This window comes from Sceloporus occidentalis, unplaced genomic scaffold (genome assembly GCF_023333645.1).
Source record: "Sceloporus occidentalis isolate IW3139 unplaced genomic scaffold, rSceOcc1.0.p SCAF_14, whole genome shotgun sequence".
Classification (NCBI taxonomy): domain Eukaryota; kingdom Metazoa; phylum Chordata; class Lepidosauria; order Squamata; family Phrynosomatidae; genus Sceloporus; species Sceloporus occidentalis.
The window spans coordinates 7,638,813-7,652,202 of NW_028316994.1; the positions used below are offsets into that span (position 1 = coordinate 7,638,813).

At 43.2% G+C, this 13,390-nt stretch overlaps 1 protein-coding gene across 1 annotated transcript; it reads right to left on the reverse strand.

Moving 5' to 3' along the window:
* Position 1: 1 nt before the first annotated feature.
* Positions 2–8,322, reverse strand: LOC149303730 (large ribosomal subunit protein eL18). The gene is made up of 7 exons (XM_089480549.1): positions 8,220–8,322; positions 6,239–6,325; positions 4,917–5,024; positions 4,326–4,424; positions 2,596–2,719; positions 2,421–2,490; positions 2–219 (listed from the first exon to the last, which is right to left on the reverse strand). Exons 1-7 carry the CDS (start codon positions 8,220–8,222, stop codon positions 144–146), a joined length of 567 nt encoding a protein of 188 aa, XP_089336675.1. The 5' UTR covers positions 8,223–8,322; the 3' UTR covers positions 2–143.
* Between the last annotated feature and the right edge of the window lie 5,068 nt (positions 8,323–13,390).

Consider the following 13,390-nt stretch of genomic DNA (forward strand, 5'->3'; position numbering starts at 1 on the left):
GTTTTGTTAGGTAAACAACAGGCCTTTAATAAAGCTTTACCACCACTTTACTGCCGAGCAAATGAAAAATTGTGTTGGTGTTAACTTATATATATAGTATGGTAACTTAGTACATCTCAGCCTTCAAATATTTTGTTATCAATCTAGTTTTTGTAGCCTCGACTGGCACGGCGACCTCGAGCCCGTTCAAACTTGCGGCCCTTGGATCGGACGTAAGGCCTAGAAATTGGAAAATGGAAGAGCAATTAGTGGAGCAAACAGAAGCTATTATTACACAGAGAAACAGTATTGTAGGGAAGAGATATACAATATGCCCCTCATATCCATGTGACCGGTATACATGATTTCTCCTACATGCAGCCACCCCCCCCCCCCCAATTTTTTCTCTAGGCATTTCTAGGTCTTTCAGTGCAATTCTATGGTGTGCTTGGACTGGAAGCCTAAGACTTTGTTCATTTCAGATATAAAAAACTTTCACTACTGTCAGTGTTTTTCATTACCCATGGAAAGTCCAGGAATATATCCCCCACAGAAACAAGGGACATACTGTATACTCAACAGCCCCAGAATTTAGAACTTGGAGGACAGTGTAGCTCCTGAACTCTCTCCTTAAACTCCCATACCTACAGGCCCAAACCTACTGTTCTTCTAACTCTCTAAGAGTTTTAGCATCTCTGTGACTATTTGAAACTGAGGACTGAGAAATGTTACAAGATACTCTTTCCACATTTCCACTGAGACCACCTCAGCTGTTTTCAGAATAACATTTGAAATATATCTGATCCTAAAACCAGCTTCCCATCCTAGAAGACAGAAGAAGCAAATAGTTTGTGTGGCCAGAACTGTATACTGCCCAGTCACATTCTTCACATGGCAGAGTATGCAAAAAAAATCTTCATATATATGCTATATGAAGTTTAAGTTCAAGCCATTCATAATTGATGTTAACTAGTTCAATGCCTGTCTAAAATAAACATTTTGCAAAACTATCACATGCAAAAACAGTTGTAAAAAGTGCCAGTTATTTTATGAAGAAGATGGAAAGACTGACTAGAAACAGCTTAGAAACAAATTATTAAATGAGGCAAATTATTAAATACAAACACCAAGAGGAAACACAAATACTGTGCACTGCCTCGTATCATGTCTAGACACCAGTCATTCTAGTTCAGCACTAATTAGCAATTGTTCTATGGGGTTTCTGGCAGGATTCCTTTCCTAGTCCTACTTGGAGGTCTGTGATTGACCCTTGAATCTTCTTCAAGCAAATCACATTTCTCTAGCACCAAACTACAGCTCCTGCTGACTCTGCAGTTTGATGATTTCTTCCAGCATGATCCTATAAATGCTTACTCAGAAGTCTCACAGAGTTCAAGCTTACTCCCAAGAAAACGGCAGAAAGAGAACATAGTCCTTTTCCAAAGTCCCAGGTTTTTGTTTTAAGAGCAAGTAACTGAATGCCAAAGTTTGAAGAACAGCACTGAAAATGTGTAGTGCTTTTAGGAAGTTTACAGTGTCTTCAAGTCACCTGTTCACTTGTAGTGTCCCCATAAATTTAATAGGTTTTTCTTAGGCATATTCAGATGTGATTTTGCCAGTTCCATACTCTAAAATATAGCCTATAATACCTGGTATTTACTAGCAGTCTCCCATACAATTACTAACTAGACCTGACCCTGCTTAGCTTCCAATACCAGAGGGATTTGGTGTCTTTAGGGTATTTACTTGGCTGGCTTTAACAAGTTTAGGCCCCCAAAAATAATTTGTATATAGTTCTGAGCATCCCTGGAGCATTAGGGATAAAGTAACAGCAGATACAGGTTTTTATGTTCATAGCAACAGCTTACTGTCCTCTGGAGTTGAGTGAATTGCCTTCAATGCCCTTTTCATATGCAGCCTGCTCCACACTTCTTTAACAAAGGCATTAAGGATCTTAAAAGTGTGGTTGCACACCTTTATAGCTCACAGATTAGCTTGATGGACCACATCACCAGGACAGTTATGGGACTCAGAATAGTACTATGAGAGTTACTTAAATAAGGTTGTACTACATACAATCGAAAATCAGACTCAAGGAAGAAAAAAAGGACCCAGAGCAAGACCAATATTGATGTAGACAAAAATGCAGGTGTGACAGAAGAGCTAGAAATAAAGTGAATGAACAGAATTCACATTTTTTAAAGATGCCATCATTTCGATGTAGTGCATAGCTTTAGACAGGAGCAACAACCACGGTCTCATAAGTGCTTTTGGCCTACAACTCCCAAGAGCCCTAGCCAACGTAACCAATGGAGGATGATAATGGGAGCTGCAACCCAAAAACACATTTCTGGCCAACAATGCCCATCCCTGGTTTCACCAAATGCTAGCAAAAGTGAAAGAGCAAACAGGATCTGAGGGAAGACTTTTGGGATACTCACTTAGTATGGCTGTGTGGGGTACCAGGAGCCTTGCCAAAATGCCGATAGACTTCCCGGGCTTTCCTGGGTCCTGTAAAGGGACAATCCAGAAGAGACGCTTTAGCTATATTGAAATAGTGGGAGAAGACTTAAGATCAATGAAGGTCTGAACTTAACATGCCTCCCCTTGACTCACCAGAAAGCAATACAGTTCCCTGGCCTTTGGGGGCAGCCATAGCTAACTGGTCAAAAGTCATGATCTGACCTCCAGCTTTCAGGATTCGGGTGCGAGCTCCCTTTGTCACTCTGAGGGCACAAACCTTGGAGGAAAAGGAAAAGCTGTTACAACTCAAAAATCCTCCAAATCTGTCCGTCAGCCAATACCAAATAAATAAATTCCTGCTTTATTTGCATTTAATCTATATTTATTATGTGTAGGACACAACACGCATTTAATTAACTGGTTAAACCAAAATTATAACTGACCTAAAAAGATCTCTCATGATTAATCAGGCAGATTTTTAAATATGCTGAATTTATTTAAAAGAATTTATAAGTACTGTAGATGCAAAAGAACTTAAGAAGCATTCCTTCCAGAGGGAGTATTTCTTCTAAGATATTTCTAGATTTGTTGTTGTATGCCACAAAATTGTTTCCAACTTAGAGCGATTCTAAGGCAAACTTATCATGGGATTTTCTTTTGCCTTTGGCTTCTTCTGAGGCTGACAAAGCTTGACTTGCTCATGGTCACACAGGGTCTTTCCATGGCTGAGCAAGGATTTGAATCCTGATCTCCAGAGTCACAGTTCATTTCTCAAGCCACTACACAACACTGTCTCCTATGTTTCTAGATGTTGCAGGGGCACAGGGCACACCCCCAACTCCAGGCTTCTTAGCAGGGTCCATTGCGGACAATAACTCCAAACAACTTAAAGATAATGCTGAGTACTTTTAATAGAACTAATAACACCAGCGGAGGTACTCTTACTTCACAGAGTTCCAGTCTTGGGTTACGTCACCCAAATCCTTAGTGGCAGTAAGGTCTTACAGGTCTTCTTCGACATCTAGCCCCTTCCCTCTGGGCAGGCCAGTAACACCCCTGAAGGTCCCAACGGAACGCTCCCCTTGAACAATAACCCAACCTCAAACCTCTCTCAGAAGAGCTTGGGGTTGGAGAGTGGGGATGGGCAAACTGCGATAGGAAACCCTCCACTCCCAAGTGTCTCACAGCTTCTGAATCTTCCCACTCTAGTCAGCAAATTCCTCCCCTCTTGGCTAAGTCTTCCCCCCTCCTTGCCAGAATGCTGACCTTTTTCCCTACATGCGACCACATCACCACCTTCTCTTCCACTCATGCCCTCCTCCCCAAGCGCCTCTCCCTTTTCCCTTTTATCTGCCAGCCCCTCCCTTGTAGGGCCTGCCTCCCAGGGTCTTCCCTAGGGATTGTTGGCCTTCTAGTTTTCAATCAGAGTTCTCCCTTTGCAGTGCCGCCACCTCCCCCTTTCCGGGACACCCATCTTCTGTCTCTCTCACATCCTTCTCCTTGTTACACTAGCACAATCTAAAACAATGTTCTCTCCCTTTTAGAGAGCACCAAGTGCAAATTTATATCAATAACTAACTAAACACTGTAGCATTGTTTAAAAATCAGGTAACATCCCAGTTAGTAACAGGTGCAAACACAAATGCCACCTGGTACAGTTGATTACTGTCTAACATTTATTAATCTAATTGATTATTTTTATACCCCATTTGACTGGCACAAAAATACCAGATGTGACACACCTGTGTGCAACCTGTCATGCATTCCTAAATTTAATAAACTGGCACCTGTTATGAATACCCAATAGCCTCCGCCATGCTCTAAGCCTGTTGACCTCCCACCCTTTCCCATCTGGATAGTTTCTCCAGCACCAACCAGACTACCTTCAATTTGGGGATTTCCTGGATACGGACGTCATCTGTCACTGTACCCACTACAACAGCAGTTTTGTTTTCCCGTCCTGGGAGCTTCATCTTACGGATCTGGAAGGGAAGGAAAAAGAACCATAACTGCTATGCTTGCACTAATAATTAAGTAATAATTTACTTTTTTTGCATGCAAACTGTGTGTCTGTTAATTGGAACGGTAGCAGTGTGGACACGCCATCCCTATCCAATTCCACAATGGATGCAACATAAATACTCCACGTCTCACTAGCTTCACAAAATCTTTACATCACTCCACTGCCTTTGGCAAAAGGATGTGTTACCACTGTTTCCTCTCCTGGGAAAGAACATACATTATGGAGGCACAAAGTCCTGTTCCTTTCACCTTGCCCTGCTGTACCACCCTGAACTCTGTCAGCAAAGTCACATCAGAGCAGTTTTGTTCAGCCTTTCCTTTGAGGCAGGAAAGGTTGTGTAATGACGCAGCTTGAGAACGTTTGATGTCTGAAGCCAAGGATCAATATGGATGGGCAATTGTAGAACTGGAGAGAGATCGGGAAAGGGAGTATGGAGAAAATCTGCACTTACCATGCGGGATATGGCCAACGGTGGCCTGTTGGTGCGGCTCATGAACAGCCGCTTGAGTATCACCTTGTTGAACTTGGCATTGGTCCGTCGAGCAAGAAATCTGTAGAGCTGAGGAGATAGTGAATAGGTTCAGCAGATACCCCAAGTCCTGTTAGCTTCCGTTCCTTATTAAGGCCACTGGATTGCTTCTACCCCAAGCTTAAGACCACCAGCTTCCATCTTAACCACAGCTCCCAAAAATAATCCATCCCCACTCGCCTCAAAAGAGGCCTGGTCCCTGATTCATTAGAATCACAGAACCTCTGAGCCAGGAGCACTTAAGGCAATCTAGTCCAAGCCTCTTCTCAATGATAGAATCCTTGAATTTTAAGATCACTTTGATCCTCCAGATGTTTGTGGGCTGCAACTTCCATAAATCCATCCTTGTCTATAATAAAGCAGACTATCATCTCCTGACACAGTCTATTCAACTGTCAAATAGAGGTTTTTCCCAGGGTTCACCAAAATCATCGTTCTTGTGATTTCCAGCCATTAACTCTAGACATATCTCTAGAGGAACAACAAAAATATTTGGTACATCTTCCAGATGATACCCCTTTATCAAAATATGAAGGAAACCTGTCTCCGCTTAATCTACACATGCTTCAGTTTATAAATGTCCTTCTAAACATATAGCATGCAAAACTAGAAGCAAGTCAAGATCCTATATACTTCTGGCATCATCTAAATGAAATGTTGCATAACTGTGCAACAGGCCAACAAGGCTGGAGCTCACCACCTGCATAATGGTCAATTGACTCCCACCTACCAAGCCTAAAATGAGAGAGGGCAGTGTGTGTGTGCTTTCAGAATGACTGTCTGCAGTAGTGCCTGCATTTCTGCAACGTCTGAGAAAACACAGGTGCTTGTCCAAGGATTTTTATGCTGATTCAGGGCTTATCATTCTGGATATGGCCTCACCAGTGCAGGATAATTAGAAACTATTAGATCTTATGGATATGACATCTTTACATCATGGACTTGCTATATTATTAAATTTCCAAGCATACAGAGGACCACAGATATTTGTTCACATTGAGTTTGTAATTATGCATTTTCTTCCCATGCATCCAGCAAGGAAGGCTTTCCTCTTCATAGATGTGTGCCTTTCAATTTTCAAGCTGAATGTAAGACTTTATCTTTATCTTAATTTAGTCCAACATGGATTTCAGCATCTCTTTATGCAAATAAACCTGGCTGAAAGCAGGGGAAAGATGCCCATCAGGAATTCTGGCTTTTAACCACCCCTGAAACAACAGAAGTTTGACTGCCCCAGTTCTCACCTTGACCAGGAGGCGAAGATAAATATCTTGGCTCTTAGGCTCCTTACGCCGAACCTTCCGGTCCTTGTTGTGGCGTATGTCGACTCCCTGGCACCAAAGAATAAAGATTTAAATAAATGAGAAGATGTCAGGCAAATACCAATCACATACTTACTACTAGAGTTTCCACACTTATCTTTATATCTGAGCAACACAAGCATTGCATTGGCATGAAGGTCTCATGCCAATTAAGAGGCTGTGGCGAAAAGTTAAAAGTGATAGTGTTTTGTGTGGCTGTTTTTAAATACAATCAGAAAGATCAGTCTATGCAAAATATAGCAAGAGTACTAACTGGAAATGGGCATTACAGTCACCTTACCAACAGTGTTGCAATTCCTTCACTGGTTTCCAATCTGCTTTCGGATTCATGTCAGAGTGATAGTTTTGCTCTAATAAAGCCTCTTCTGGCTTCAGTTATCTGAAGGGCCACTTCTTTCTATGTGTGCCTAGCCTTGTTTTGCATACTCAAATGTGGGTACTTGCAAACAGGGCTTTTCAACAGCACCTACCCATCATGGAACGCTCTTCCTAGAAAGGTTTACCTGGGGCCTTTCTTATTCATGTTCTGGCACCAAGCAAAATCCCTTTCAATTCTCTCAAGCACTGTATATTTTACAGACCAATGGTATTTTGTATTTTATACCTTATGCTCTGAAACAGTGTTCTGAGCCCTTTTATTCCTGCATTTTCAGCTTTTGGTTCTCGCTGCCGCTCTGCTGTTTTAATCTCTGATATTGTGTATTTCTGTTGTATTTTTGTGTCTGTATTCTTAAGAATTATTGACTTTACCGTTTTGTTTTTATTGTGTATCTTGCTCGGAGATCCTTGGATGTAGGGTGTGAAAGAGAATAATGCACACAGGAATTACACTGATCACTTTCAACAGCTGTATCTAAAACAATTCAGCAAGCATGCCAAACAAGGGAAATACTGTTTATGTACAGTAATGTAATACAAGGAATATTCTGACACTGAAAATATATCCCCTTTCTGCAGTCTTATTAAAAATACATAATTCCACACTGCTCATTTCAAGCTACAAGTTCATCTTTCTCCACAGTTGCACTGGGAATCTGTACCTTATTGTGGCACCAAAGGATGCTAACTATCTCACAAAATTACAAATCCCAGAATTCCACAGCACTGAGCCATGGCAGCTACAGTGGTGTAAAACTGCATTAATTCTGCAGTGCAGACTACACCTTGGCCTGCTTCCTTGAGTAAACCAAGTCTATAACAGCTTATGTTACGAGTTCTTTTGCACAATCAGTCTCAAAAGGTGCTGAGATCTTGCATATTTCTCTCTGCGTAATGGATGCATGTAGCCAGCGCTAACAGCAGCCAGTTGGGGGCAATTAGCTGTGGCCTTAGGTAAGGAGCTTATCGCTTTTACACGCTTTAAAACGGGGCTAGGTCGCTGTAAATGCTGTGCCTGCCTCCTGTTGCATTTCGGGATTTGTAGTTCAGCGAGGCTTAAGAACTCTCTAGCTGAATATTCCAAATGTCCCCTCTTAAACTACAAACCCCAAAAAGCAACAGGAGGCAGGCACAGCATTTAAAGCGATGGCTAGCCTCTTCTGAAGAAACCTTGTCAAGGAAACCCTATGCTAAGTTCGCCTTAGGGTCTCCATAAATCGGAACGAAGGCTAGCATTACAGACGCGCATGCGCAACCGAAGTCGAGGGGTCCCTTGACCAACTCCAAGAGGCTTCCCTAACCTTTCAACTCACTTAGGCCCAAACGCCGCCATGGCCATCCTCCTCGGCGCCCTCCTCCGCGGACCACCCAGCCCTCCCGAGCCTCGGAGTAAACCGCCAATACTCTTCCCCGCGGGAGCTCCGGGCCCTTCTCCACAGCCCCGCCACGCTCCCCGGCGGACCCGCCGCCTCCCCGCGGAGGATTGCAACGGATTCAAAGCGGCCCCCTCACTCTGAAAACTCACCATGGCAGCGTCGGCGACGACGGCCGGAAAAAAAGGGAAAGGAAGCGGCCGTGGCCGCGCGAAGAACGATGGGAAGGCGGAAGGGGCGTGGCTTAGACTCTATGGTGAGTCCGACGTCGAAGGAGGCGCGGAGTTGTACAGCGCTGGCCAATTAATACGGCTCTTTGCCCGAAGGCCAGAGGTCTAGGTTATAGGGTTAGAACAGTATGGTTTTCGCCTAGTTTGGTAGACATCGTTCCACGCTGCAGTTTGAGCATTCTGGGAACTGTAGTTTTTTGCAACATTGAGTCTTCTCTGTCAGAGAGCTCTGGTGCCACAATAAACTACAGTTCCCAGGAATCCCTAGCACTGAGCCAGGGCAGTTAAAGTGGTCCCAAGTTTGATTATTTCTGCAGTGGGTTTTGGACCCTAGGAGTAGAATCATAGGATTGCAAGAAACCTCAAGGGCCATCCAGTCCAACCCCATTCTGCCATGCAGGAATACACAGTCAAAGCACCCCAGACAGATACAAAGAAGGACAAGGCTCAGCAAAAATGTACAACGTGTAAGGCATTTCAAAATAAAAAACCAGAAACACCAGTATAAATGCTTTTCATAGGGTTTATTTTCAGCTATACTGTATTGCTATATTATTTCTTGAAGGAGAACAGCAAACGCGGTGCTACTCAATGGGCTTCTTAGTCATGCTCAGAATGGAGGACGTTTTGGAATTATTCCTGTACAGAAAGTTGAAATGTAAGGTATGTCCTGGAAAAGGAGGACGTCTGGTCACCCTGGAAGTAACTATACCTAACAAACTGTGAAGCTAATAAGCATATGTTTAACCAGGCACTGGACCTGGGAGCAATGCTCTGGGGCCACAACAAACTACAGTTCCCAGAATTCCACAGCCTTGAGCCATAGCAGTAAAATCAGTATCAAACCAGATTATTTTGCAGTGCAGATGCATCCTGTCTAGAATTTGTGTAGGAAAGCGTGAAAAATGCACTTTTGACAACAAAGCACCAAAGAACTTCTCTGCAATTGAAGTTGGTTTAAATTTATCCCGAGGGATGTAAACATTTCCAACTTTATACTACAATTGGAGAAAATCACATAGTTTATCAATTATGATGTTCATCCACAGCTAACTCTGCACATCAAGGGAAATACAATCTGAAATATCTCACCTGACAACTTTTTCAGCCTTAGAGGAAAGCCATGGCAAACCTCTTCCAAATAAATCTTCCCAAGAATCCTGTAAGATAGGGTCGCCATAAGGCATAGTCAACCTGAAGGCACTTAACAAAATAACAACAAAGGAGACCATTAAGGACTGTTACTGTCTCAATAACTGGTAACTCCCTACAACTTCCTCCATAAGAAATTACATCTTTATTGATAACACAAATTATTATCTTTCCCCAGAATATTAATGCAGTGTATCACTGCCATCATGTTAGTACCAATAGCCCAGAATATGCATAGATGGGTGTGCTGGATGAGTCCTATTGGAGTAATAACTTTTATTGCTTTGTTTGTATTACGTCTTTATTATCACCAGCCATTACCAACTTTGAGACATGACTAGATACTTGAAACAGCTCTCAGAGATGGAAGCTTATGTTTCTAATCACATTTACACACGAGAATTCTTATACCTTGCGAATGACAAAGAGAAGTGTGGTTAATTTAATGTAAATGGTATAAGCTCTTTCGTGAAGCACAGATGTATACAAACAGTCAACCATCAGAAGGATCTGGATATTCTCTGTCTGCAAGAAACTCAAAATAGGTGAATTCCCCAGGATCTTTACCCATTCAAATTTAAGTAACTGTTATGCACCAGAAGGAATCTAAAAAATCTAGCCGGTGCTGGTGGTTATAGCTCCAATTCTGGCCTTGCAACTATTTGACATTTGCAAGGAACCAAAGATGATGATGATGATGATGATGATGATGATGATGATGATGATGATGATGATGATGATAGAATTTATTTATATGCTGCCCAGTCACTGGGAAAAGATAGACATATTTTCATAAAAAGCGATTACAGGGTCCATGGAACAAGTAAACTTGGGCTAATACTGCCCCAGGGTTTCTTCCTACAAGAAAGACTTCCCTTGCTGGACCCATTTTAGCAAGAAGAGCTAATTATAGGAGGAGGCCTTAATTAGGCTAATGAGTCCTTCCAACAAAAAACTCCGCCATTCTGCCTCAAATTTGAAACAAATCCTAATGGACTTCTGCCTACTTGATGCATGATGTGAACTTCATCCTGAAGAAAGGGACTATTTCTTTTTAATTAAATAGGCATAGCGTACTTTGGGTTAAACTATATTCTAGTTTTCATGGATTATATTAGAATAGATGATCTTTACATAAAATGCCTGGATTGGCTAGATGGTGACATCCAGGCCATTAATGCAAAAAGTGATTATAAGGAGGGCATGTATATACCACAAGATAAATAAAAAAAGAGCTGAACTGTAAACTTAATTTAATTAAATTGCAAAGGAGATGCAGTTCACTGACTAGACTATGGTCAATTGGCTGCTCTGTCAATTAACAAATCACAGATATTTGGTCTGAATTTGACAGGAATTGAAGCAGCTAATATGAAATACACAGATAACTTGTTATAATGATTATAACCCTTTAACACAACAGATTGAGAAGTTAAAAGAGTGGAGAAAATGCAAACTTTGTGTGGCTTGATATAATAGCTGAAATCGAAACATCAGTGTTGCCTAAATTTAGGATATCATCACATTTTTAAAAAAGCAACTTCTCCTTGCCATTTTCAAGTCAATTATGGGATGCAGTCAGGTATTATCGCAGGGGAAATGCTGCCGATGCAACCGCTCAACTGCATCCCGCCTAAAATCAGGCTACAAGCCACACTCATTTGTCCTATTTGCAAAGCTGGGAGCTTCCCATGTGTACAAATTGGCCGGCTGAGAAAGGCTTGTAGCCAGGTTTTAGGCGGGATGCTGTCGGGCAGTGGCATTGGCGACACTGAAAGAGTAAAGATGGATGGATAGAAAATGAGATGTAAATGGTTGATGTTAAGGTTTTACCGAACTTTCATCATGCAAATCTCAGGCCCCATACAGACTGCCAAAATAAAGCTGCTTCAGGTCACTTTGGAGGTATGTTGTTTAAATGATGCATGTGTCAAAAGAGTCTGGAAGCTGCACCAAAGCTGTGCTCCAGTCTATGGCGCGTTACAGACCGCCCCTTTGGGGCGGCCTGTAGGCGGACCTTTCCCCGCCGGATCGGGGCCTCAGCGTCCAGAGCAGCAGCCACTGAAGCCCTGATCCACCGCTTTCCGGGCATTCCGGGCTTCAAGCCCCAAGGACACCCCGTGGTGGCGGGGAGAAGGAGAAAGGGACTGTTTGGCCCCTTTCTCCTTTGGTCCACTGGGTGCAGCCGTCTAAAGGCTGCGCCCAGCGGACCAAACCAGGAAGGAGCTCCGAAACGGAGCTCCTTCCAGGGTCGCGGAAAGGGCGCCCTAGGCGCCCTGCCGCGCCCCCAATATGTCACAACCACGCCGCGTGTGGAACGGCCGCCGCCATTTTGTGCGCGCACAGCATGCACTAGGGTTAGGACGGTGCAGAAGCACCGCCCCACCTTAACCCTAGTACGCGCTCCGCACGTACTTTTAAGCCTGTGTGTAATAGGCCTATAGGACTGGATCGTGGCTTTGGTGTGGCTTCCGGACTCTTAGGATGCATGCATCATTTAAACAACATACCTCCAAAGTGACCTGAAGCAGCTTTATTTTGGCCTGTCTGTATGGGGCCATAGAATCATAGAGGTGGAAGAGACCCCATGGGCCATCCAGTCCAACCCCATTCTGCCATGCAGAAACTCTCAGTCAAAGCAGCCCCAAGAGATGGCCATCCAGCCTCTGCTTAAAGACCTCCAAGGAAGGAGACTCCACTGCACTCCGAGGGAACGTCCTCCACTCTCAAAGAGCTCTTACTGTCAGGAAGTTCCTCCTAATGTTGAGGCGGAATCTCTGTTCCTGAAGCTAGCATCCATTGTTCCAGGTCCTGTTCTCTGGAGCAGCAGAAAACAAGCTTGCTCCCTCCTCAATGTGACATTTAGATGTATGTAATAGGAATGTATACAATGTCACATTATATTTTAAAACTTAATAAAGATAAATTTGAAGAGCAAGAGAGAGAGAGACTACGGCCTGCTTCCACTGCAAAATTCCTTTAATATCACTAAGGAAGAGGCTCAAAATCAGATGAGATCCTGATTGTGGGATACACCATTTAATTGATTTCAGATAATACAATTCTCTCCCCACTGTCAGGTGACTTTGTATTCCTTGCCATAGAAAACGCTATGAAATTAATGGGGTTGCCATAAGTTGACAGGCGATTGAGGATACGCATACCGCTGTGTAGAGTCAGTGTGGTCTAGTGGTTTCAGTATTGGAGACCAGGGTTCGAATCCCGACTCAGCCATGGAAACCCACTGGGTGGCCTCTTGGGCAAGTCACACTCTCTCAGTCTCAGAGGAAGGCAAAGGCAAAACAACAACAACCCTCTGAACAAACCTTGCCAAGAAACACTGTGATAGTTTTGCTTTAGAGTCTCCATAAATTAGAAATGACTTGAAAGCGCACAACTAGAGATGTGATTAAGGCCTGCGGCAAAATTAGAGGAAAAAACATTTTGTCAGCGTTTTTCCTGAACCATGCTAAAAAAAAGGTCCATAATTTAATTTCTTCATTATTATTATTATTATTATTATTATTATTACTATATCTAAACACAGCATAATAGTAAGGCTATGAGGGACGCCATCTCTATTGAAAAAGAACTGTGTTTCCTCCTCCTGCAGCATTCTTTCGGTTGCCATAGGTAAAATCAACGCTGGCATTCCCACAACAAAGATGGCTGCCATCATGGCCTAGTTTCTACGCCTTGCCCACATTCAAAATGGCTCCAGGCGTCAGCAGCCTATCGAGGTTTTCCGTGTACCTCACTTAAGATGGTCGCCCGGCGCTGCGTTGAGTAGAGTACAAAGTCTTGACGCTTTGCCCAAACCCAAAATGGCGGCGACGCCTTCATTTCCCATACACTGACAGCGCCTATTTCTGGCTGCCAGCCGTGAGGCAAGGAGGATGAAGTCGTTCTCTCGTTTGACCTTGCCCTCACTTCACCACCTC